We start from the raw sequence: 27,655 nt of genomic DNA, 5'->3' as shown, positions 1-27,655 counted from the left end.
CCTTTCAATGGCAGAATTTGTCACCGGTAGACATTCCACTATGGTAGAGTGGAATATCTCTACTGGGTCTACTGTAGGTGCCTCTTCTATCGTTGGCAACGGCAGGCGCGATAAACCGTCAGCATTCCCATGCTGTTTTGACCCTTTGTATTCAATGTTGTATTGGTGTGCCCCTAGAAAAAGGGACCACCTCTGTAGTCTTTGTGCCGTCATAATGGGGACACCTTTCTTAGGGTTGAATATGGAGATGAGGGGTTGATGGTCAGTCAGTAAGGTAAATTTTTGTCCGTGTAGGTAATGGTTGAATTTCTTCACTCCCCATACCAGGCTGAGTGCTTCCCTGTCTATCTGGGCATAGTTACGCTCAGCTGAGTTCAATGAGCGTGACGCAAAAGCTATCGGCCGTTCCGAGCCATCAGGGAATCTATGGGACAATACCGCTCCTATGCCGTAAGGGGATGCATCGCACGCCAGTCTGATTGGTAGTGATGGGTTGTAATGAGCCAAAACTTTCTCGGATGTGATTAAGTCTTTACATTTATGGAAGGCACGTTTACAGTCTTCGTTCCATTTCCAAATCACTCCTGTGTGTAGAAGATCATTAAGAGGGTGTAGAATAGTTGATAAGTTCGGCAAAAATTTATGATAGTAATTTATTAATCCCAGGAATGACCTCAATTGTGAAACATTTTCAGGTGCTGGGGCTTTTATAACTGCTTCAATTTTCTCAGGTGACTTATGCAACCCTTCCTTATTAATTATGTGGCCACAATATGATATCTGATTTTGGAAAAATTCGCACTTGGGGCGATTTGCTCGTAGGCCCCGTTCTTTCAGCCTAGTGAGCACCTGCTCCAAATTGGCAAGGTGCTCGTTGTCGTTTTCTCCTGTTATAAGGATGTCGTCTAGGTAGCACTGAGTCCCCGGAATCCCTTGCAGGACTTGCTCCATAGCTCTTTGCCAGATAGCTGGAGCTGATGCTACTCCAAAAACCAGTCGATTGTACTGGTACAGGCCTTTGTGTGTGTTTATTGTGAGATGCTTTTTAGAGGTCTCCTCAACCTCCATTTGTAGATATGCCTGTGCCAAGTCAATTTTTGTGAAACATTTTCCTCCGGATAGTGAGGCGAAAATATCTTCTATCCTCGGAAGAGGATACTGTACCGTGTGAAGGACCGGGTTTACAGTCACCTTAAAGTCCCCACAGATGCGAATTTTTCTCTGTTCCTCAGAGTTATTTTTCAATGTTTTTTCATGACTGGAACGATGGGTGTTGCCCATTCGCTCCAATCTATTTTGGATAATACTCCTGCCTTTTCCAAATTCTCCAGCTCTGCCTCGACTGCCGGACGTATTGCGTATGGTACCGGTCTTGCCTTAAAAAATTTTGGAATTGCTGCATCTTCTACTTTTATTGAGGCGGTGATGCCTTTCAAGGTTCCTAGTTTCTCTTGAAACACTTCTTTGGCGTTGGCCAAGATGTCTTTTAATCGTTCAGGTATGATGTCATCATTGTTTTTTTCCTTACTGGTCACCGTCAGTGCCTGAATGGAGTGCCAGTCTAAACGTATCTTCCTTATCCATTCACGTCCCAACAACGGTGGACCACCATCTTGTAGAATGTATAAATACAACTTTTGTATTTCTTTGCCGTTGTATACCACAGGCACCTTTATTTTTCCTTTGGGGTATACTTTCTGCCCCGTATATGTTTTTAAGACAATGGATGTGTCTTTTAGAGGTATATGCGAAAATAGCCTCTCGTAATCTCGTCGATTTATTACGGTTAGAGCTGATCCTGTATCTAGCTCCATTTTAACTGGGGACCCTGCTATTATGAGGGTAACCCAAATGGTCTGGTAATCTTCATTGGCCATTACATTATGTAATTTGAGAGAGCTTAGTCTCTTGTTCCCGGAGTCGCTATCGCTCTTCTGGTCTTTGGAGCTACTGTCCATCATCATTTGTACCTTTCTGTGCTTTTCCTTATTGATTCTTTTCCCGTTAGTGGATTTTTTATTTTCAGATCGGCATACACGTGGAATGTGTCCCATCTTTCCGCATCGCCTGCATGCTTTTTCTTTGAACCAGCAATCCCTCTGGTCATGGTTGGATCTGCCGCAGCGATAACATCTCTTGAAACCCCGTGTCATTTCATGGGTGCCGAAGTCCTGTGGCCTTTGCTGTATCTTTGCCGCTCCTATTGCACTGAAAGCCTTGTCCAGTGTTAAATCTTTTCCAGAAGATACCTTTTTTTGTGTTTCTACACTTAGGGGATCGCAGATGAATTTGTCTTGCAGAGAATCTGCCAGTCCTGCCTCGAATTGGCAGTGTAGGGTATCGACAATCTCCTCAAAATTCTTGTCCATCGGTTCGGCTGGAGTGATTAAGTTGCGTAACAGCTTGTATGTTTCTGCGCCCATTAGATCCAGAAGCACTGAAGCTTTTTTTTCATCTTCTATTCCATTTGCGGTGCAAAACACCTCCACTCTTTCTACATATGTGGTCCAATCCTCTATCTTGTTATCAAAAACATCAATATTGCCAAAGTTAGGCTCTGTTTCGTTATCAAAAGCATCAATATTGCCAGACTTAGGAATTTCAAAAAAAAATGGCGCTTCCCACGCTTTCCCGCCGCTGCTACCGATAACAACGCTGTTTTACTGTGGTTTCCGTTTATTCACTGTTGGAGATTCGTTCCCGACGGAGGTCTAAACGCTGACCTGCTTGCCGCGCCGGCCGTCTCCCGAGTGCATCCTCCCAGTCCGTTGTTGCTTGCCTCCGATTTCGCTGCCTGTCTCAGCTGTAGAGCCCGCCACTGGAGCCCCAGCCTGACGCCCAGGAAGGATTAGCGCAGTACCTGCCACCAGCTTGGCCAGCTGGTGAAACCACAGTTTCTATTACTTCCTTGAGTCTTCTGGACGCTGGAGGAATCGATGTCCTTGAGGTGCTGCCGAATTGCAGGCAAGTCCGTTTCCACTTCGTCGCCACTGTAGTGTCCGTGTGTAGATAAAGACACTGAAGACAGGAGTTGGTTCATAGGTATTTACTAAGCAAGTCTGGGGGGGGTTCTAAAGGATATACACAATACACAGGCTTATATAGCCCAAGTGGCAATTACCGGCATTACGCACACCTGGGGCTCTTAAAGGCACATACACCACATTTTAGGACAGAAATGAGGAGGAATTTCTTCACCCAGAGAGTGGTGAACCTGTGGAATTCTCTACCACAGAAGGCAGTAGAGGCCAATTCATTAAATATATTCAAGAAGGAGTTGGATATATTTCTTAAGGCTAAAGGGATCAAGGGGTATGGGGAGAAAGCAGGGACCAGGTACTGAATTTGGATGATCAGCCATGATCTCATTGAATGGCGGAGCAGGCTCGAGGGGCCGAATAGCCTACTCCTGCTCCTATCTTCTATGTTTCTATGTAATCAAAAATAGAATTAGCCACATCTGGATCCCCAATTAGCCACATGTGGCTAGTGGTTAATGTATTGAACAACACTGCTCTAAAGTGATTGACACTTACTGGGGGACAGTACCTCCGCTAACCACCCAACCTTCATGTGTGAGATCAGACTGTGAGTGTTGGCAGAGGATTAACAGCTTCACAGTTGTACCCATTGCCCACCATGGGGGATAACAGTGGGGGGACTGCCTAATTCCGTATCCCCCTCCCCAGGGCTAACTGTAGCGGCCCAATCAAGGTCTTCAGTCACCTCAGTAAACAGGAGCCTGTCTCAAACCCAATCTGGGATTATCTTTTGAAAATCCGAACGAGAAACCAAAGTCTGAAAAGAAGCCTCCTTAATGAAAATATCAGCAAAGCTTCTGAATTAAGCAATGCCTCGATTTTAAAATTCCCACCCTTATTTTCAAATCCCTCCATGGCCTCGCCCTTCCCTATCTCTAACCTCCTCCAGCCCTACAACCCTCCGAGATATCTGCGCTCCTCTAATTCTGGCCCCTTGAGCATCCCTGATTTTTCATCGCTCCACCGTCGGCGGCCGTGCCTTCAGCTGCCTGGGCCCTAAGCTCTGGAATTCACTCCCTAAACCTCTCCGCCTCTCTCTCCTCCTTTATGATGCTCCTTAAAACCGACCTCTTTTCATCGGTCCTAATTTCTCCTTATGCGGCTCGATGTCAAAGTTTGTTCGATAACCTATGAAGCACCTTGGGACGTTTTACTACGTTAAAGGCGCTATATAAATACAAGTTGTTGTTGAATTGCTGTAAGCCTGTACCTCACCTCAAAGTGAAAGCCTTCGTTAATTGCGAGCGCTTGGAGGATTTTGGAGGAGACTGTGGTTGCCAGCATGTACACATTCTTCACGTCAGTCGGATCTGGATGTTCGTCCTTCCAACACTTAAACATCCACCACCCCAGGAGAGCTCCTAGCTCGTTGCCAGAGAACACCTTCCAGCTGCCACTGCAACAAGACAGAAGAAGCAGGTCGTGTTAGGGTGGCCAGGTATCTTTTGCTAACTTTTCTGTATGAATCATTGCGCTCTTCGAGGTGAGGGGTGCTGGTGCTGAGGAATGGAACACAAGTGTCTGCGTTCGGCATGTCTTCATGATGAGTCAGCGCAGCTGGTTAGAGGGATGTGACATTGAGAAATAGAAACCCACTTACCATCATTCAATGGAGCTGTGCCACATCTGTGCTTGAAAATTATCCCCCACTTCCCTCCACTCTGAAGGCCTGACTCTTGCTGGGGTAAGGTTTTATGGGGGCTCCAGCCCTCAAGGAAAGGGTTCCCCCGGCTGGAGAGTCTAGAACTAGGGGCATAGTCTCTGGCCTTTTAAGACTGAGGCAATGAGGAGGAATTTCTTCACTCAGAGGGTTGTGACTCTTTTGAACTCTCTACCCCAAAGGGCGGTGGATGCTGAGTCGTTGAGTATATTAGAGGCTGAGATCGATAGATTTTTGATCTCTAAGGGAATCAAGGGATATGGGTATCGGGTGAGAAAGTGGAGTTGAGGTCAAAGATCAGCCATGATCTTATTACAGGCTCAAGGGGCCGTATGGCCTACTCCTGCTCCTAATTCTTATGCTCTTATGTTCCAGTACCCTACTCAAGTGGCCATTCTTCGAGAGTGTAATGGCTATTTTAACATAGGCAGCAGCACAGCTAAACCAGTCTTCAGTTGACATGGAGTGGGAACCCTGGCATGTTTTTTTTTATTTTTTTTTTATAAATGTCCCGAGCCCAGAGACCCCCCAGCTTACCACAAAGCTTGCTAGTGCTTTTCCTACAGTTACTTTTCCAATTTCACTCCTCCACTCAAAGGTGGTGACGCATACAGCTCCATAAAATCTGGCTGTCCTCTGGTGTCTCACCCAATCAGCTATTCTTCGTGTACGAGTTTCGACAGCGAACGTCAGCAGAATATTCAACTGTGGGGGCATCACTGTTGAGCCTGATCCTGTCCTTACCCAACACCCACACACGCACTCACTCTCCAGGGCAGAGTTCAGAAGCAAGAGCTCCCACTGATTCCCACCCTTCCCTTTCCCTTAACCAATTGCAGTCTCTTATCTCCGCCGCCATTTGACACGGAGCAGGGATAAAACCCGAGACTTTCCTGCTCCACACAGCTCGGTGTCACAGCAGGCTGTGAAGTCATTTCCTGCAGATTTTAAACAAATCTACCAAATCAAAAAAAAGAAAGATCTGGCCTGGATAAACTGGAATCAAAGATTGGCAGGCAAAACTAGTGGAACAATGGGCTGCCTTTAAAGAGGAAACAGTTCAGGTACAGTCGAGGTACATTCCCACGAGGGAGAAAGGTAGAGCAACTAAAGTCAGAGCTCCCTGGATGACGAAACAGATAGAGAATATGATGAAGCAGAAAAAGAGCGCGTATGACAGATGTCAGGTTGCAAATACATCGGAGAATCAGGCTATATATAGAAAGGTCAGAGGAGAAGTGGAAAAAGAAAAGAGGGGCAAATAGAGGATATGAGAATAGAATGGCAGCCAACATAAAAGGTAATCCAAAAGTCATCTGCTAGGCATATAAATAGTAAAAGGGTAGTAAGAGGAGGGATGGGGCCGATTAGGGACAAAAAAGGAGTACTTTGCATCTGTCTTCACCAAGGAAGAGGATGCTGCCATAGACTTGGCAAAGGAGGAGGTAGTGGAGATACTTGATAGGATAAAAATTGATAAAGAGGAGGTATTTGAAAGGCTGGCTGTACTTAAAGTAGATAAACCACCAGGAGTGGATGGGATGCATCCTAGGATGCTGAGGGGATTGAGGGCGGAAATTGCGGAGGTACTGGCCATAATAGTCCAATCCTCCTTAGATACGGAGGTGCTGCCAGAGGACTGGAGAATTGCAAATGTTACACCATTGTTCAAAAAAGGGTGTAAAGATAAACCCAGCAACTACAGGCCAGTCAGTTTAACCTCGGTAGTGGGGAAGCTTTTAGAAACAGTAATCAGGGACAAAATCAACAATCACTTGGTTAGGGGTGGATTAATTAAGGAAAGCCAGCACGGATTTGTTAAAGGCAAATCGTGTTTAATCAACTTGATCGAGTTTTTTGATGAGGTAACAGAGAGGGTTGATGAGGGTAATGCGGTTGACGTGGTGTACATGGATTTCCAAAAGGTGTTCCGACAAAGTGCCACATAATAGGCTTGCCAGCAAAATTGAAGCCCATGGAACAAAAGGGACAGTGGCAGCCTGGATACGGAATTGGCTAAGTGACAGGAAAGAGAGAGTAGTGGTGAACTGTTGTTTTTCGGACTGGAGGAAGGTATACAGTGGTGTTCCCCAGGGGTCGGTTCTAGGACCACTGCTTTTCTTGATATATATTAATGACTTGGACGTAGGTGTACAGGGCACAATTTCAAAATTTGCAGATGACAAAACTTGGAAGTATAGTGAACAGTGAGGAGGAGTGATAGACTTCAGGAAGACAGACAGGCTGGTGAAATGGGCAGACACGTGGCAGATGAAATTTAACGCAGAAAAGTGTGAAGTGATGCATTTTGATAGTACGAATGAGGAGAGGACATATAAACTAAAAGGTACAATCCTAAAGGAGGTGCACGAACAGAGAGACCTGGGGGTATATGTGCATAAATCGTTGAAGGTGGCAGGGCAGGTTGAGAAAGCAGTTAAAAAGATTTACAAGATCCTGGGCTTCAGAAATAGAGGTATAGGGCTCAATTTTCATTGGGCCGTCGAGGCGGGATTGGAGGCGTGTGGGGGGTTAAAAAACTCGAAATCGGGGGGCACGAACCCATCCCGCCTCCATGCCAGTTTCAAAGGAGGCGGATACCCGTCCTGTGCTGGGACCCGCCTCCCTGAGGAGGCGGGAAGGGGATTAGTGCTGGACGGGCTCAACAAGGTCAATCAAGTGAAAATCGCATGGGTTGGCAACTCGATGGAGGCAGGACTACAACCCCAAAAGTTGTCGTCCCGCCTCCTACACGCCTCTAGTATCAAAATCTAGCCCATAGAGTACAAAAGTGTGGAAATTATGATGAACCTGTATAAAACACTGGTTCGCCCCCAACTGGAGTACTGTGTCCAACTCTGGGCACCACACTTTAGGAAGGATGTGAAGGCCTTAGAGAGGGTGCAGAGGAGATTTATGAGAATGATTCCAGGAATGAGAGACTTCAGTTACGTTGATAGACTGGAGAAGCTGGAGTTGTTCTCCTCGAAGCAGAGAAGGTTGAGAGGAGATTTGATAGAGGTGTTCAAAGTCATGAGGGGTCCGGACAGAGTAGCTAGAGAGAAACTGTTCCCATTGGTGGAAGGGTCGAGAACCAGAGGACACAAAATTAAGGTGATTGGCAAAAGAAGCAAAGGTAACGTAAGAAAAAACGTTTTATACAGCGAGTGGTTAAGATCTGGAATGCACTGCCTGAAAGGGTGGTGGAGGCAGACTCAATTTTTTCTTACAAAAGGGAGTTGGATAAGTATCTGAAGGAAAAAAACTGCAGGGCTATGGGGAAAGGGCGGTGGAGTGGGACTAGCCGAGAGTCGGCACGGGCTCGACGGACCGAATGGCCTTCTTCCGTGCTGTAACCATTCTATGATTCTATGAAATTGGAACCTGGAAAAAAATCTATTACAAATATTCCTGTTGCCATGGTTTTTGAGTTAATATTTATCATTGTAAATTTCTGTGCCAACATTTCCCATTCAATTTTGCCATGTCACAAGGGATTCTCTCGACCAATTCTCTTATTTACAAAAAAACAAATTCAGCCCGAATGTAGACAATGCCGCAGGCAATTCACTAATGTAATTTTAATATTAAAAAAATACTTTTGGAACATGCTGGAGGAAAGCAAGAAGCAGACATGACCAATTCAGTTTCAGATTCTGATGCAATGTCAAGTGATGGAATGCAATCTTATAATGGAAAAATCCTCTCACCATACAATGACCTTTGGCATGAAACTAGCCCCAATACCACCCAAATGTCTTTGAACTTTTAAAACCATGTATCAATGTAAAGTTTGCTTTGCAATTTTATCTTTGAAGCAGTGAAGTGCCTGGGCATGACAGGGTCTGGTCTGCAGGCTGCTGGCAGACACTAACTCGCGTGACACCCACATGTTCCACCCACTGCTCTAAAAGGCAATGGCGTTTACATTGCAGGCTAAGATTTATATCTCATTAATATCACACGGATTATACTGCATCCATTGGAAGTGGGTGGCTCTGTAATGTAACCCTGTCCTCTTGCTGTCTAGTTTCCCATTTATTTGGTAACAGTGGACAATAGCACATGTAGGGGTGTAACATATAGCACATGTAGGTATTGCTGGAGGCAAGCAAGGAGTGCGCGTGACCACTTCAGTTACAGAGTTTCAAGCAATGTCAAGCAATGGAATGCAATCTTATAATGTTAGATGTTAGATGCAACACCTGCCCTTTTACCTCCTCCCTTCCCACTGTCCAGGGCCCCAAACACTCCTTCCAGGTGAAACAGCGATTTACTTGTACTTCTTTCAATTTAGAATACTGTATTCGCTGCTCACGATGTGATCTCTACATTCGGGAGGCCAAACGCAGACTGGGTGACCGCTTTGCGGAACACCTCCGTTCAGTCTGCAAGCGTGACCCCGAACTTCCTGACACTTGTCATTTTAATTCTCCGGACCGCTCCCACTCTGACCTTGGCCTCCTATGCTGTTCCAACGAAGCTCAACGTAAGCTTGAGGAACAGCACCTCATCTTTCAATTAGGCACTTTACAGCCTTCTGGACTCAGCAATTTCACATCATTAACCTCTGCCCCCCATTTTTTCAAATGGCAGCTTTTGCTGAGGATTCTGATATTCCCACTTACACCTCTTCTAGACCCATCTTTTGTTCCTTTACTTGTCCCATTACCACCCTCTTTTGCCTCGCACCATCATCCCTTTGTCATTTAATCTCTCCTGCCGCCCACCCTATCACAGACCTTCCCTTTTGTTCTTTCCTTCCTTCCCTCCCCCCTTTTCCCTGCCTCTGTACTTGCTTAAAACCTGTTATATCTCTAACTTTTTCTAGTTCTGACGAAAGGTCATCGACCTGAAACTTTAACTCTGTTTCTCTCTCCACAGATGCTGCCTGACCTGCTGAGTATTTCCAGCATTTTCTGTTTTTGTTATAGCACATGTAGAGGATTCACTTATGTGCAATTGCTCCAATGTTGCAAGCTCATCAGGGACAGGTTAGCAATGAGGAACTATGCTGGTGCTATGAGAAATCAGCCCACCCACAGGCAGACCAGACCAGAAATGGGATATGCAAACTATCATAAGAGTTATACAGCACAGAAAGAGGCCCTTCGGCCCATCGTGTCCGCGCCAGCCATCAAGCCCTGTCTAATCTAATCCCATTTTCCAGCATTTGGTCCGTAGCCTTGTATGCTATGGCGTTTCAAGTGCTCATCTAAATGCTTCTTGAATGTTGTGAGGGTTCCTGCCTCTACCACCCTTTCAGGCAGTGAGTTCCAGATTCCAACCACCCTCTGGGTGAAAAAGTTTTTCCTCAAATCCCCTCTAAACCTCCCACCCCTTACCTTGAAACTATGCCCCCTGGTTATTGACCCCTCTACTAAAGGGGAAAAGTTCCTATCTACCCTATCTATGCCCCTCATAATTTTGTACACCTCAATCAGGTCCCCCCTCAGCCTTCTCTGCTCCAAGGAAAAGAACCCCAGCCTGTCCAGTCTTTCTTCATAGCTGAAGCGCTCCAGCCCAGGTAACATCCTGGTGAATCTCCTCTGCACCCTCTCCAATGCAATCACATCCTTCCTATAGTGTGGCGACCAGAACTGCACACAGTATTCCAGCTGTGGCCTAACTAGCGTTTTGTACAGCTCCATCATAACCTCCCTGCTCTTGTATTCTATGCCTCGGCTAATGAAGGCAAGTATCCCATATGCCTTTTTAACCACCTTATCTACCTGTCCTGCTGCCTTCAGGGATCTATGTACATGCACACCAAGGTCCCTCTGATCCTCTGGCCTTCCTAGGGTCCTACCATTCATTGTGTATTCCCTTGCCTTTTTAGTCCACCCAAAATGCATCACCTCACACTTTTCAGGGTTAAATTCCAATTGCCACTGTTCTGCCCATCTGACTAACCCGTCTATATCGTCCTGTAGCCTGAGGCTTCCCTCCTCACTATTTACCACTCCACCAATTTTCATGTCATCTGCGAACTTACAGATCATACCTCCTACATTCATATCTAAAATCATTAATATACACTACAAACAGCAAGGGACCCAGCACCGATCCCTACGGTATACCACCGGACACAGGCTTCCAGTCACAAAAACAACCTTCGACCATCACCCTCTGCCTCCTGCCACTAAGCCAATTTTGGATCCAATGTGCCAAATTGCCTTGGATCCCATGGGCTCTTACCTTTTTGACCAGTCTCCCATGCGAGACTTTGTCAAAAGCCTTACTGAAATCCATGTAGACAACATCAACTGCACTACCCTCATCCACACACCTAGTCACCCCCTCGAAAAATTCAAATTGGTTAGACATGATCTCCCCCTGACAAAGCCATGCTGACTATCCTTGATTAATCCTTGCCTCTCCAAGTGGCGACTAATTCTGTCCCTCAGAATTTTTTCCAATAATTTCCCTACCATTGATGTTAGGCTCACTGGCCTGCAATTCCCTGGTTTATCCCTACTACCCTTCTTGAATAATGGTACTACGTTAGCTGTCCTCCAGTCCTCTGGCACCTCCCCTGTGGCCAGAGAGGTTCTGAAAATTTGTGTCAGAGCCCCTGCAATCTCCTCCCTTGCCTCACACAGCAGCCTGGGATACATCTCGTCTGGGCCTGGGGATTTATCCACTTTTAAGCCCGCTAAAACCGCTTGTACCTCCTCTCTCTCAATGCTAATTTGTTCAAGTATATCACAATCCCCCTGCCTGATTTCTATGCCTATATCGTCCTTCTCCATAATGAACACAGATGCAAAATATTCATTTAAAACCTCACCTACATCTTCCGGCTCTACACACAGATTGCCACTTTGGTCCCTAATGGGCCCTACTCTTTCCCTGGTTATCCTCTTGCCCTTAAGATACTTATAAAACACCTTGGGATTTTCCTTTATTTTGCCCGCCAGTGTTTTTTCATGCCCCCTCTTCACTCTCCTAATTTCTTCTTTAAGTACCCCCCTGCACTTTCTATATACTCCTCTAGGGCTTCCACTGTTTTTAGTTCTTTGTAGCTGCCAAAAGCCTCCCTTTTTTTCCTAATCCATTCTTGTATATCCCTTGATGTCCAGGGTTCCCTGGACTTGTAGGTCCCACCCTTGACCTTTACGGGAACATGTTGGCGCTGTACTCTCTCTATTTCCTTTCTGAATGACTCCCACTGCTCTGATGTGGATTTTCCTACAAGCAGCTGATCCCAGTCCACTTTGGCCAGATCCTGCCTTATCATATTAAAATCGACCTTCCCCCAATTTAGAACCTTTATTTCCAGTCCACCTTTGTCCTTTTCCATGACTACCTTAAATCTCACCAAATTATGGTCATTGTCACCAAAATGCTCTCCTACTGACACTTCTACCACTTGCCCGGCTACATTCCCTAGAATTAGGTCCAGTACCGCCCCCTCTCTTGTAGGACTTTCTACATGCTGGCTCAAAAAGCTCTCCTGGATGCACTAAGAATTCTGCACCCTCTAAGCCTTTCACACTCTGACTATCCCAGTTAATATTGGGGAAGTTGAAATCCCCTACTATTATTACCCTATTATTTCTACACTTCTGAGATTTGCCAACATATCTGTTCCTCTATCTCCCCCTGACTGTTTGGGGGCCTATAGTACACTCCCAGCAAAGTGTTTGCCCCCTTTTTGTTTTTAAGTTCTACCCATATGGCCTCATTAGAGGAACCTGCTAAGATATCATCCCTCCTTACAGCAGGAATTGACTCCTTGATTAATATTGCAACACCCCCTCCTCTTTTATACTCCCCCGTCTCGCCTGAAGATTCTATACCCCGGAATATTGAGCTGCCAGTCCTGCCGCTCCCTCAACCATGTCTCTGTGATAGCAACAATATCATACTCCCATGTGTTCATCAACACCTTCAATTCAGCTGTCTTACTCGTAAGACTCCTTGCATTAAAATAAATGCCATACCATACTGTGGTAAACCACTGTTATACCTGTCTGTGTCTGTATGTGTATTCCACTAGGTACAGGTCTGGACATGCCTCGGCTGACTCCTCCCACTATTCCAGGTATATAAGTGACTACCTCCCAGTCCCTTAGTATTCTGGACGGGTCGACCACTCGAGACAAGACCTTCATTCTTTAGTTAATAAAAGCCTGATTGTTACTCGCTCAACCTCAGTCTTTTGAGTAATTGATGGCGCATCACATACTCCCTTGTGCCGTTACATATTTGCTCTGCCTTCCAGACCGACTTGTTTTTTCCACTATATTTGGCGGTGCATCACCCCCTACTATAGCTCCACTCCGTATCCCATCCCCCTGCCAAGCACTAGCAAACCTCCCCGCAAGGATGTTGGTCCCGTTCCGGTTCAGGTGCAACCCGTCCAACTTGTACAGGTCCCACCTTCCCCAGAAGCAGACCCAGTGATCCAGGAAACTAAAGCCCCCCGTCCTGCACCAACTCTTTAGCCACGCATTCATCTGCTCTATCCTCCTATTCCTATACTCACTAGCACGTGGCACCAGGAGTAATCCAGAGATTACAACCTTCGAGGTCCTGCTTTTTAATCTGCTACCTAGCTCCCTAAATTCTTGTTGCAGGACCTCAACTCTCTTTCTACCTATGTCGTTGGTACCAATGTAAACCACTACCTCAGACTGTTTGCTCTCCCCCTTCAGAATGCCTTGCAGCCGTTCAGCGACATCCTTGACCCTGGCACCAGGGAGGCAACATACCATCCTGGAGTCACGTCTGCGGCCGCAGAAACGCCTGTCTGCACCCTTCACTATTGAGTCTCCTACCACTATTGCCCTTCCACTCTTACTCCTCCCCCCTTGTGCAGCTGAGCCACCCATAGTGCCGTGAACTTGGCTCTATCAATGACACCCAGCAGTTGGTGGTGCAAAGCAAAGCTCCATCCCAGGGGAGACTCAGGCAGCAAGAGGTCCTTTTAATTTACAGGGTTGCTTACAATATTGCTTGCCGTCAGAGGCAACCATCATAAAATAATACAGCACAGAAGGAGGCCATTCGGCCCATCGGGCCTGTGCCGGCTCTTTGAAAGCGCTATCCAATTAGTCCCACTCCCCCGTTCTTTCCCCATAGCCATATAAATTTTTCCTCTTCCAGTATTTATCCAATTCCCATGTGAAGCAAAGGGGGTATTAAAGAAAACGATATGCACCATGCAGTGTTAAACATACCTTGCTGTGAACAGTGGCTGTTTTATTTAGAATTTTAAAAAAGTTTCTTTACAATCATAAGCATCAGAATTGTTTTGTAAAATGCAATTGCTGATACTTACTCCTCTTGATGTTCTGCCACAGCCAGTCTATCTGCATCAGGGTCTGTGGCCAACACAACCCGAGCACCTTCTTTCTCAGCCAACCTGATTGCAAGAACCTAGTAAAAGAGAGCAGGGAAAGGTCATGTCAGCTAGAGTCCTATTTACAGTAAGGATTCAATACAGAGTTAAGCAATCATCTTTGGCATGCAAATATATTGCAGGCAATGAGAGAGTGCAAGAGATATATCAAATTTAAAATCCTACACTCAATCCCATAGACACAGGTGTTGATTAAATAAATGGGCCCCAGAAATCTGCAAACTGCAATCCTAGCGTCAGGAGTCCCTGCACCTCCCGACTCCCCAAAGCCTTTTCACCATCTACAAGGCACAAGTCAGGAGTGTGATGGAATACTCTCCACTTGCCTGGATGAGTGCAGCTCCAACAACACTCAAGAAGCTCGACACCATCCAGGACAAAGCAGCCCGCTTGATTGACACCCCATCCACCACCTTAAACATTCACTCCCTCCACCACCGGCGCACCGTGGCTGCAGTGTGTACCATCTACAAGATGCACTGCAGCAACTCACCAAGGCTTCTTCGGCAGCACCTCCCAAACCCGCGACCTCTTCCACCTAGAAGGACAAGGGCAGCAGGCGCATGGGAACACCACCACCTCCAAGTTCCCCTCCAAGTCACACACCATCCTGACTAGAAATATATTGCCACTCTTTCATAGTCGCTGGGTCAAAATCCTTGAACTCCCTAGCAGCGCTGTGGGAGCACCGTCACTTCACAGACTGCAGCGGTTCAAGGCGGCTCACCACCACCTTCGCATGGGCAATTAGGGATGGGCAATAAATGCTGGCCTTGCCAGCGACACCCACATCCCATCAATCATTAAAAAAACTCACGGTCACTGGATTAGTAGTCCAGTAATTTAATCATTATGCTATGTTTAACCAACCTTACTGAATTCTTTGAAGATGTAACAGAAATAGTAGATAAGGGCAATGTAGTGGATGTGGTATACATGGTTACAGAAGGCTTTCGAAATGGTGCCACATAAGAGACTCATGACAAAGGTTAGCGTATGTGTAGTCAGGAGCCAGGTAGCAGAATGGATTGAAATAGCGCTACAAATTAGAAAAAGGTGGTGGGAGTTGAGAGAAGTTTCAAGTTTCTTAGATTAGCAGAAAGTGGTGTTCCGCAGGAATCCGTGCTGGGACCACTGTTGATTACCATATTCAGAAATGATTTGGACTCAGGAATTATAGGTATGGAGTCAAAATTTGCAGGGTATAGCTAATATTGTGGTGGACAGCACCAAAATACAGGAAGACATAAAACAGGCTTGGAGAGTGGGCTGCTGCATTTAGCTACACAAAAATAACTACTTCAAAAGAAATGCATCGGTTGTGAAGCATTAAGATGTCCTGAGAATGTGATAAGGTGCTATGTAAATGCAAGTTTTTTCCACTCTATTCTATCAAACCAACATTTAAGAACTCACTTGCAGATTTCCCCATTTACCAATCTTACTCTACCTTTCAATCTTACTCTACTCTTTATGTTGACATTATGGGCTGGATTTTGATACTGGAGGCGTGACTACAACTTTCGGGGTTGTAGTCCCGCCTCCATCGAGTTGTGGCCAACCCACGCGATTTTCACTTGATTGACCTTGTTGAGCCCGCCCAGCGGGCTCAGCAGGCCAATTAAGGGCCACCCGGCAACAGGTGACGTCACAGACATTTCATCTGTCAAGAGCTTTTGACAGATGAAATATCAGCGTTTGACAGCTCTTTGAAGCTGTCAAACACTGACAATCTGTACTCCAGGTTAATTCTTTCCTCTCAGGCTGATTTAGAGATCTCTCCAGAACAGGAAGCTGAATGCTGCAACTTTTGACAGCTCGCGGCCATTCTGCTTTCTGTGCCGGTGAGATGAGGGACTCCCGAGACCTAAAGGAAGGAAGGCTGTAAAGGGAAGTTAAACTTCTTTAAACACACCAAACACACTTACCTTTGCACTCATGTACCTATCACTCACCTGAACACCGGACATCTCGAACCCTCCAAGCCCTTCAACCCGACGGTCCGCCTCGCTAACTTGGCGCGGTTTGGAGCTGTCGGGAATCCCACACTTCAGCAATAAAAACAGGGATTAGGCTAAAAACTGGCAGGCAGTTAATTGGCACTAATCCCCTTCCCGCCTTGGGGAGGCGGGTCCCAGCACAGGTTGGGTATCCGCCTCCTTTGAAACTGGCATGGAGGTGGGTTGGGGACGGGATGGGTTCGTGCCCCCCCGATTTCGAGATTTTAACCCCCCACACGCCTCCAAGGCCCAATGAAAATCCTGCCCTGTGTGTTGGGGCTTCATATATTGTTTTTCATCACTTCAAAAGAACATTTACTCTACATCACCAAAAGAAAAAAGACTTGCATTTATATAGCGTCTATCATGACCACCGGACATCTCAAAGCACTTTACAGCCAATGAAATATTTCTGAAGTGTAGTCACTGTTGTAATGTGGGAAACGCGGCAGCCAATTTGCACACAGCAAGCTCCCACAAACAGCAAGGTGAAAATGACCAGATAATCTGTTTTTGTTATGTTGGTTGAGGGAGAAATATTGGCCGGGACACCGGGGAGAACTTCCCCACTCTACTTCGAAATAGTGCCATGGGATCTTTTACATGGCACCGTTTGAGTGTGCAGGGGCAGAGGGACCTGGGAGTTAATGTGCATAGGTCCCTGAAGGTGGCGGGACATATTGAGAGAGTGGTTAGCAAAGCATGTGGGATCTTGGGCTTCATAAATAGAGGTATTCAGTACAAAAGTAGAGACGTGATGCTGAACCTTTATAAAGCGCTGGTTAGGCCACAACTGGAGTATTGTGTTCAGTTCTGGTCACCACACTTTAGGAAAGATGTGAAGGCCCTTGAGAGGATGCAGAGGAGATTTACCAGAATGGTTCCGGGGATGGGGGATCTTAGCTACAAGGACAGGCTGAAGAAGCTGGATTTGTTTTCATTAGAGCAATGGAGGTTGAGGGGTGATTTGATAGAGGTGTACAAGATTATGACGGGTTTGGATAGGCTAGACGGGGAAAGGCTGTTCCCACTAGTTGATGGTACAAGGACTAGGGGACACAGATTTAAGGTTTTGGGCAAGAGATACAGGGGGGATGTGAGGAAAAACTTTTTTACGCAGCAAGTGGTGAGGATCCGGAACTCGCTGCCGACGGAAATGGTGGAAGCGGAGACACTCAATGTTTTCAAGGGGAGACTGAATAGGCACTTGAGGGAAATAAACTTGCAGGGCTCCGGGGATAGAGCGGGGGAATGGGGAATGGGGCTGACTGGATTGCTCTACAGAGAGCCGGCACGGACTCGATGGGCCAATTCATTAAATATAGTCAAGAAGGAGTTAGATATATTTCTTAAGGCTAAAGGGATCAAGGGATATGGGAGGAAAGCAGGAACAGGGTACTGAATTTGGATGATCAGCCACGATCTCATTAAATGGCGGAACAGGCTCGAGGGGCCGAATGGCCTGCTCCTGCTCCTATCTTCTATGTTTCTATGAATGGCCCCCTTCTGTGCCATATGACTCTACGACTATGACATCCACCTGAGAGCAGACGGGGCCTCGGTTTAACGTCTCATCTGAAAGACGGATATTGAGTTGTTATGGGGCCTGTGTTCCACGACTATGTGCTTCTTCAGGCAGGGCAACAAGCCAAGGCAACTGCTCCCTGGTCTGTCTGACCTGCGACATTTGAAAAAGGGCTCGGCTGGCATTGGGAAGGGGGATTGAATTTCTGAAGTCAAAACTCCATTTGCCAGTCACCACAGCACAAAGAGTTTAATCATTCAATCTATGAATAATTTAGATGGTCACAGATATGATTGAAGCACAGCACCAAGTGCTTTATTCAAGTGATATTATCCCAGAGAGAGAGAGAGAGAGAGAGAGAGGGAGAGAGAAAAAGAGAGGGAGCAAGAAAAATAGGGAGAGAGAGGAGAGAGAAGCAAGACAGAGGTAAACTAGGCTATAGACCCTCTCACCAGAAATGTACATAAATGTGTTAAGCAATGTTCCCGCTAAGATGTGTGTGACCGCGCAGTAATCTGAAAGGTCCAGCGCAGGCCACTCACCAGCTTTTACACTGTAAATACCGCACATGCGCAGAAATTTAAAGGGACTGCGTATTAAAAGAAACAGACCGCGCAGAACAAAGCGCAGCTTACAGGGAACATTGGCATTAAGTATACTTGTTTCAAAGTAAAATAGGTGCTCAAACTGCTCATCCTCTATTATAAAACCAAGACTGAAGAATTTTTAATAATTTTTGAGATGAGTTGCATGTTCTTCAGTTTCTACATTTTGCACCCAGAATGAGCATCGAGCGCACCCAAATCAGGTTTAGCACAGCCAGATTATAGAATCATATATCGCAGGAGGAGGCCATTCGGCCCATCGTGCCTGCTCTTTGAAAGAGCTCCAATTAGTCCCACTCCCCCCCCCCCCCCCCCCACTCTTTCCCCATAGCCCTGTAAATTTCTCCTTTTCATCAAATTATCCAATTCCCTTTTTAAAGTTACTATTGAATCTGCTTCCACCGCCCTTTCAGGCAGAGCTTTCCAGATCGTAAGTCGCTACAGAAAAAAAATGTCTCCTCATCTCCTCCCTGGTTCTTTTGCCAATTATCTTAAATCGGTGTTCTCTGGTTACCGACCCTCCTGTCAGTAGAAACAGTTTCTCCTCATCTATAATCAAAACCCTTCATGATTTTGAACACCTCGATCAAATCTCCCCTTAACCTTCTCTGCTCCAAGGAGAACAATCCCAGCTTCTCCAGTCTCTCCACGTAACTGAAGTCCATCTTCCCTGGAACCATTCTAATAAATCCCCTCTGCACCCTCTCCAAGGCCTTGACATCCTTCCTAAAGTGTGATGTCCCGAATTGAACAATACTCCAGCTGAGGCCGAAACCTGTGATTTATAAAGGTTTAGCATAACTTCCTTGCTTTTGTACTCTTAAAGCAAAAGGGTTCCTTGGGTTTATTAACAGCCATCTCAACTTGTCTTATCACCTTCAAAGATTGCGTACAGTTCCCACTACACTGATCCAACGTGACCTCGCTCGCCTCTCAAAATAGGACCAAAAATTAAGGCTGTTTCGTGCTGTGGACTTGCACCCACCATGAACCAAGATGAGACAACCAAAAGTGGCGTGTGTTTTGTTTGTTTGAATGCATTTAATTTCTAAAAGGTATTGCTCCCTCAGCGTTTTCTCCAATATTCCCTTTGCAATTCCTTCTGGGCTGTGTGCCTCCATAACCGCTACTGCAGGCAGGCTGCTATCCTCAGACCCTTGACACTGCCAATAGGTGGCTGGACGAGGACGAAAAGCTCCTCCAATTTTCCTTCCTCTTTGCATCTTCCCGCACAGTGCTGTTCACAGTGGGAACTGAATCGGGTATGTTGTCCTACTCTGCATTCTAAAGCACCACTTAAGGCTGCCCCAAAGTAATTTTCCTTTTAAAATAAAACAAAACTCCCTCTGACGAAGGCACTTTACAGGATACATTTTTCCAATGTTTTCAACTAAGCAACACTGAAGGCACCAGCTGTGGTGCCCGAGTGATGCAATGGTTTGCCGCTGGGTGAGCTTGTACCAAAGTCACACTGATCCCTACTTGCACTAACCTTGAATGGTAGTCACAGGAGCCATAGGACTGGTTGGCACTGATGGCAAACCAGACATCTTATGTATATGCTTCTCCAGGGTAACCTGGGAGCCACTGAAACATATGGTGGAGTCCCACAGTCATACCAGGCGAGTCATGTTGCGATAGAGGGCATCAAAGCCTTGCCCATTGGCAACAGGAGACGCAAACACAATTAGAGTGGTGCTTAAAGCCGAAACATGCGGTTACGGTACCATCGTGGTTGTGTACTGAACTAGCAATTCAGAAACCTGGATTAATAATCCAGAGGCCCAGAATTCAAATCCCACCAGGGCAGTTTGAAAATTTGAATTCAATTTTTTTTTAAAATCTGGAAATAAGAAAAAAAAAAGCAAGCTGGTATGAGTAAAACTGTCAGTCAGATTGTTAAATTCAAGCAGGACCTCCACGTCCCTGGCCTTGCCGGGTTTTCCCCTGCACCCTCTGTAAATAATGGGGCTCCAGTCTCAGTAACGAGGAGCATAAATCACTGTGCTGAATGTCAATAGAACACAGTAAAGAGAGATATTCTGATTTCTCATGTTAATACTGCATGGAAACTCGGGGGGGGGGGGGGGGGGGGGGCGGGCGGGAGGTAGAATTTGATGTGTAAAAGTGGTAAACGGGTGAGAGTGAATCGGCAGTTCGCTTTACATTTCTCTCCGATATTTATTTCCACTGAAGTCAATCGGGAGTGCGAGAGATGTAAAACGGGCTGTCGATTCGCTATCACCCGTTTTTACACTAATGAACGCAAGAATCAGGAGCAGGAGTCGGCCAGATGGCCTCTCGAGCCTGCTCCGCCATTCAATAAGATCATGGCTGATCTTCGACCTCAACTCCACTTTCCCGCCCAATCCCCATATCCCTTGATTACCCTCGAGTCCAAAAATCTATCGATCTCAGCCTAGAATATACTCAACGATTCAGCCTCCACAGCCCTCTGGGGTAGAGAATTCCAAAGATTCACCACCCTGAGTGAAGAAATTCCTCCTCATCTCAGTCCTAAATGGCCGATCCCTTATCCTGAGACTATGCCCCCTAGTTCTAGACTCTCCAGCCAGGGGAAACAACCTGTCAGCATCTGCTCTGTCAATCCCCCTCAGAATCTTATGTGTTTCAACGAGATCACCTCTCATTCTTCTAAACTCCAGATAATATAGGCCCAATCTACTCAATCTCTCCTCATAGGACAATCCCCCCATCCCAGGAATCAATCTAGTGAACCTTCGTTGCACTGTCTCTATCGCACAAAGTAGTCAAAGTCTACCCCTAGGTGTACAAGAGTTCAAGGCAACAGTCATTGGCTTAAAACACATGAAAAATATATTACCAGCACGCATTCTCCCTCCTCCGGATTGGGACATTTGACAGTTGAAAACTCCGGATCGGGATCCTTCTGTTCTGGAACTGGAATGGGTGGAGCAAAGTCAAACGCCTTGAAAGCAGACTGCACATACTCGTGCCCAACACCATGAAAGGAAGTGTGCACGAACTTGAGTGATGTCTTTCTGTTAAGTTCTCTAAATGGTAGGAAACAAGCACCTCAGTGTCCAACGTTGTGGGGGGTTAACACAGCACGCACGTTAGGGAGGGGAAACAGGCTAAAACTGTTAGAGAGTTAGACAGATATTATTTGCATTTGACTGGATTGCACAAGTTAGAAATAAATCAGAACTCAACTTTTAAAAATAAAAAAGAACCCTGTACAGGGCATATAGAAACATAGGAGCAGGAATCGGCCATTCGGCCCTTCGAGCCTGCTCCGCCATTCAATGTGATCATGGCTGATCCTCTATCTCAATGCCATATTCCCGCTCTCTCCCCATACCCCTTGATGCCTTGTGTCCAGAAATCTATCTATCTCCTTCTTCAATATATTCAGTGACTTGGCCTCCACAGCCTTCTGTGGTAGAGAATTCCTCAGGTTCACCACCCTCTGAGTGAAGAATTTCTCCTCATCTCAGTCCTAAATGTCCTACCCCGTATCCTGAGACTGTGACCCCTCGTTCTAGAGCCCCCAGCCAGGGGAAACATCCTCCCTGCATCCAGTCTGTCTAGCCCTGTCAGAATTTTACACGTTTCAATGAGATCCCCTCTCACTCTTCTAAACTCTAGTGAATACAGGCCTAGTCGACCCAATCTCTCCTCATACGACAGTCCTGCCATCCCAGGAATCAGTCTGGTGAACCTTCGCTGCACTCCCTCTATGGCAAGTATACCCTTTCTTAGGTAAGGAGACCAAAACTGCACACAGTACTCCAGGTGTGATCTCACCAAGGCCCTGTACAACTGTAGTAAGACATCCTTGCTCCTGTACTCAAATCCTCTTGCAATGAAGGCCAACATACCATTTGCCTTCCTAACTGCTTGCTGCACCTGCATGTTTGCTTTCAGTGACTGGTGTACAAGGACACCCAGATCCCTTTGCACATCAGCATTCCCCAATCTATCACCATTTAAATAATACTCTGCCTTTCTGTTTTTCCTACCGAAGTGGATAACTTCACATTTATCCACGTTATACTGCATCTGCCATGTATTTGCCCACTCACTCAACTTGTCTAAATCGCCTTGAAGCCTCTTTGCATCCTCCTCACAACTCACAATCCCACCTAGTTTTGTGTCATCAGCAAACTTGGAAATATTACATTTGGTTCCCTCATCCAAATCATTGATATATATTGTGAATAGCTGGGGCCCAAGCACTGATCCCTGCGGTACCCCACCAGTCACCACCTGCCACCCCGGAAAAGACCCATTTATTCCTACTCTCTGTTCAACCCATGCCAGTATATTACCTCCAATCCCATGTGCTTTAATTTTGCACACTAATCTCTTATGTGGGACTTTATCAAAGGCCTTCTGAAAATCCAAATGCACCACATGCACTGGTTCTCCCTTATCTATTCTACCAGTTATTTCCTCAAAAAACTCCAGTAGATTTGTCAAACACGATTTCCCTTTCATAAATCCATGTTGACTTTGTCTAATCCCGTTGATATTTTCTAAGCGTCCTGTTATCACATCCTTTATAATAGACTCTAGCATTTTCCCTACTACTGATGTTAGGCTAACCGGTCTGTAGTTCCCTGTTTTCTCTCTCCCTTTTTTAAATAGTGGGGTTACATTTGCCACCCTCCAATCTGCAGGAACTGTTCCATAATCTATAGAATTTTGGAAGATGACAACCAATGCATCCACTATTTCCATGGCTACCTCGTTTAGTACTCTGGGATGCAGATTATCAGGCCCTGGGGATTTATCAGCTTTTAGTCCCATTAATTTCTCCAGCACTCTTTTTTTACTAATACTAATTTCTGTCAATTCCTCCTTCTCACTAGACCCTTGGTTCCCTAGCATTTCTGGGAAGCTATTTGTGTCCTCTTCCGTGAAGACAGAACCAAAGTATTTGTTTAATTGCTCAGCCATTTCCTTGTTCCCCATTATAAATTCTCCCATCTCTGACTGTAAGGGACCTACATTTGTCTTCACTAATCTCTTTCTTTTTACATACTTGTAGAAGCTTTTACAATCTGCTTTTATGTTCCTTGCAAGTTTACTCTCATACACTATTTTTCCCCTCTTAATCAATCTCTTGGTCCTTTTTTGCTGAACTCTAAACTGTTCCCAATCCTCAGGCTTGCTACTTTTTCTGGCAACTTTATATGACTCCTCTTTGGATCTAATACTATCCTTAATTTCTTTTGTTAGCCATGGTTGGGCCGCTTTTCCTTTTGTGTTTTTGTGCCAGGAAGGAATGTATAACTGTTGCAATTCATGCATTCGTTCCTTAAATGTTAGCCATTGCCTATCCACCGTTATGCCTTTTAATGAAGCTCCCCAATCTATCATAGCCAACTCCCTCCTCATACCATCGTAGTTTCCTTTGTTTAGATTTAGGACCCGAGTTTCAGATTGGACTTCTTCACTTTCCATCTTAATGAAGAATTCTATCATGTTATGGTCACTCTTCCCTGAAGGACCCCGTACAACAAGATTATTAATTAACCCCTTCTCATTGCACGATACCCAATCTAGGATAGCCTGTTCCCTAGTTGGCTCGTCAACATACTGGTATAAAAAAACCATTTCGTACACACTCCATGAATTGATACTCCACAGTATTATAGCTAATTTGGCTTGGCCAGTCTATATGTAGATTAAAGTCACCCATGATTACTGTAGTACCAGCAGCTAATCACCTCTCCCCAACATTTAAATAAATCAAAAGGATTATTTTTTTGCCCCGGGGGGGGGGGAAGAAAGAGAAGAGGAAGTGGGAGAGAAGGAAGGATGTTCCTAAATCACTTCTCCACTTTCATAAGAACTAGGAGCAGGAGTAGGCCATACAGCCCCTCGAGTCTGCTCTGCCAATCAATAAGATCACGGCTGATCATCAACCTCAACTCTACTTTCCCGCCCGATCCCCATACCCCTCGATTCCTCTAGAGTCCAAAAATCTATCCATCTCAGCCTTGAATTTACTCAAAGACTCAGTATCCACAGCCCTCTGGGGCAGAGAATTCCAAAGATTCACAACCCTCAGAGTGAAGAAATTTCTCATCTCAGTCCTAAATCGACCCCTTATCCCGAGACGATGTCCCCTGGTTCTAGACTCTCCAGCCAATGGGGAAACAGCCTCCCAGCATCTACCCTGTCAAGCCCCCTCAGAATCTTATACGTTTCAATGAGATCACCTCTCATTCTTCTAAATTCCAGAGAGTATAGGCTCAACATACCCAGGTTATTCAATGAACAAGGAGAACAACGAACAATTATTGAGTCCTAGTTCATGAATGACCCCAAGAACAATAAACTTGACTAAAATGAAAATAATCGCAAAAGCAAATGAAGTTTTTTTTTAAATTTAGAATAGAACCAAAAACTGGAGGGTTGGAAGTCACACAAAAACCAGTTGGAGAAAACTAAAATTAGTGTTAGAAGTGATAAGTAGAAAATAGCAGCAAGTGTATCAAAATAAATGGGTTAGCTAGCTATATTTTAAGTGGCTGATGGGTAGAAACATCAAGGGAGCACAGGCCAGAGGTCTCGGGGTCAATCCCCGCTTGGGCTGTACATGGTTAGTTTTGGGGCGATGCAATTGATCGCAGCCTCCGGAGCGAGTGAGGAAGGTTGGGGTGAGTGGGATAACAGCCAGGATTTCTACTCCCAACTGCTGGAAAGTGGATGTACGAGGACATTGGGCGATGACAGGATCAGAATTGGCGCTGATGCCTTTCAAGCTGAAATAGCCCGTCAGCACTCACTGCTTACGCTCACACAAAGACTTGTCACCTGGGGAGCATGGATGCTCATAGACCCGTCCCCTAGCAAGAGGTGGCACCTACAGGAGAAGGGAGACAAAGGGGAGACAATGGGAAACAGAAATAGAGAGAGAGCGCGAGCAGAAAATGGCAGATCTGTTAAATTAACTCTTCAAATTACTTCCAGAGTCAAACTGGCTGTGTGGGAACAGTAGCATAGTGGTAATGTTACTGGACTAATGATCCAGAGACATGAGTTCAAATCCCAGCACAGCAGATGGGGAATTTAAATTCAGTTAATTTGGAATAAAAAGCTAGTATGGTGACCATGAAACTACTGGATTGTTGTTAAAAACCCAGCTGGTTCACTAATGTCCTTTAAGGAAGGAAATCTGTCCTTACCCAGTCTGGCCTATATGTGACTCCAGACCCACAGCAACGTGGTTGACTCGTAACTGCCCTCTGAATTAGCACAGCAAGTCACTCAGTTGTACCAAACCACCACAAAGAAGTCACCACACGGACTGTGCGGCTCACCACCACCTTCTCAAGGGCAATTAGGGATGGGCAATAAATACTGGGCCTTGCCAGCGATGCCCACATCCCATGAACGAAAAAAAAGGGCGGTGGATACAGAGTCAATAGTAGCCTTCAAAAGGGAAAGGGAACTCGAAGGAGAAAAAATTGCAGGGATATGGGGAAAGAGCGGGGCAACTGGATTGCTCTGGGAAAGAGCCGGCGCAGACTCGATGGGCCGAATGGCCTCCTTCTGTGCGGTACTATTCTATGATTAGCTAAACGAGTCAACAAAGAAGCTTTTCCAAAGGACTTAAATCAGCACAAATGGATTTGCTTAATTAAATGTACCTGATAATGGACAATTAACAGATTTCAACAGCACACTATATTTAGATCATGGCACAATGAAAAAAAGATAAAGAAATCTAACCACATTAAAAATTTGTATTTGACACAATCCTGAGGGACAGATTAATTGGAACAGAAGAGGAAGGATGTGATTTGATAATTGTTTACTTGTGAGCAAACAAGGCAGCATCAGTCCCATGGGTTGTGGAATAGTGTACAGGGAATTAAAGTGCCGCACTGATGCTCTTCAAAGATGCCTGAAGCATTGACCTCAGATGAGTTTGTGCGGTTGCAAATTAACCAAGTGCAGAGAGCCACAATACAAAACGACAGCAGGGATTGGCGAACAGCACTCGTGGAACTTTGGCCAATGTTCCTCTCCCTAATCAAAGGCCTACTTCGTGTCAGCCGTGGCTCAGTGGGCAGCACTCTGTCATCTCGGAGGCACAAGGTTATGGGTTCAAGTCCCACTCCAGAGACTTGAGCACAAAAATCTAGACCAACACTCCAGTGCAGTACTGAAGGAGTGCTGCACCGTCTTTCGGATGAGACGTTAGGCCCTGTCTGCCCTCTCAGGTGGATGTAAAAGATCCCATGGCACTATTTCAAAGAAGAGCAGGGGAGTTTCCCCAGTGTCCTGGGGCCAATATTTATCCCTCAATCAGCATCACTAAAAAACAAACAGATGATCTGGTCGTTATCACATTGCTGTTTGTGGGAGCTTGTTGTGTGCACATTGGCTGCCGCGTTTCCTACATTACAACAGTGACTACACTTCAAAAAAAATACTACATTGGCTGTAAAACACTTTGGGACATCTGGTGAAAAGTACTATATAAATGCAAGTCTTTCTTTCAACTATAGCATGGTTCTGTAATGTAACACAGTTAGAATCATATGGTCTTACTCAAGCAGCCACAGGAATGGCTGGTGTGGAGGCTGGAAATATCATGCTGGTGGAATACGCAATACCCGAGGATTAGGTTACAGCACACTGCCTGGCTTAGACAGACTGCAGGAAGATCTACTCTGCACGTAACTTGATCTAGGAGTTCTCTGTCTGACACTGGGTACCTAGAGAGGGTAGTCTTTAATTCCACAATACAGACTCACTTTTATGTGCACATTCACCCCAATTTATTTTAAATCATTCAACACAGGTTGTGAATCTAGATGATGTGGTGGCATTGTGTGATGTGCTCATTGTGTCGCGTTATGTTACAACGCGGTGAATCCACACGGTTACATCCTGATCGGCATCATGCTACTGGGAGAAGCACGAAGCCAAGACTCAGTGGCCCGGAATTTGCGTTGGGTATCAACGGTGAATTAACAGCGGCCGCTGTTATTACCCCTTTGAAACTGACCGCACGTTCAGGATGTAGCTCATGCCCATCCCAACGCGGAAATCCTGAAGTTGCGGTCAGTTATTCACTGCTCAGACACTGGCTGCGCTGTGACCTCCCCCCACCACCACAGCCGGCAACCAGAGAGATCAGTGAAATCGATGAAAACTTTTGCTTTTCTGCGATAATATCATTGTTAAATACCCCATTAAATGTTTGACCTTGTTGGATTAAGTGTAACTGGAGTTTTAACAGCGTGTTGACTGCTAAGCAAACGTTATGGTCCTGAAAATCTAATTTTAATTTTGTGGAGTGTCAAATTTCTCCTTAAATGATGAAAATTACAATTTAAGAAACTTTAAAACAAATTATATATTTTTTTAAATGGGTTCATCTTTATTTCAAGCTCTACCTTATCCCCATGAGAGAGTCCCAATCTTTGTTTTGCTCTGTGTAAAATTTTTA

The 27,655-nt window shown here is 45.6% G+C and overlaps 1 protein-coding gene across 1 annotated transcript in view; it reads right to left on the bottom strand.

Moving 5' to 3' along the window:
- The window catches only part of pgm2l1 (phosphoglucomutase 2-like 1), a 145,514-nt gene that overhangs the window by 36,661 nt on the left and 81,198 nt on the right, over positions 1–27,655 (bottom strand). Inside the window, exons 7-9 of the mRNA XM_085999793.1 lie at positions 21,044–21,233; positions 13,988–14,085; positions 4,257–4,437 (exon numbers count right to left, since the gene is read on the bottom strand). Of these exons, the coding sequence (XP_085855919.1) occupies positions 4,257–4,437; positions 13,988–14,085; positions 21,044–21,233 (469 nt within the window). The remainder of the gene's footprint in view (positions 1–4,256; positions 4,438–13,987; positions 14,086–21,043; positions 21,234–27,655) is intronic.

Source organism: Somniosus microcephalus, chromosome 10 (genome assembly GCF_052327205.1).
Source record: "Somniosus microcephalus isolate GS21.2 chromosome 10, FLI_Smic_1.0, whole genome shotgun sequence".
In the NCBI taxonomy this organism is placed as follows: domain Eukaryota; kingdom Metazoa; phylum Chordata; class Chondrichthyes; order Squaliformes; family Somniosidae; genus Somniosus; species Somniosus microcephalus.
The sequence above is the reverse complement of the archived record's forward strand: the minus strand, read 5'-3'. Positions and strand labels throughout refer to the sequence as shown.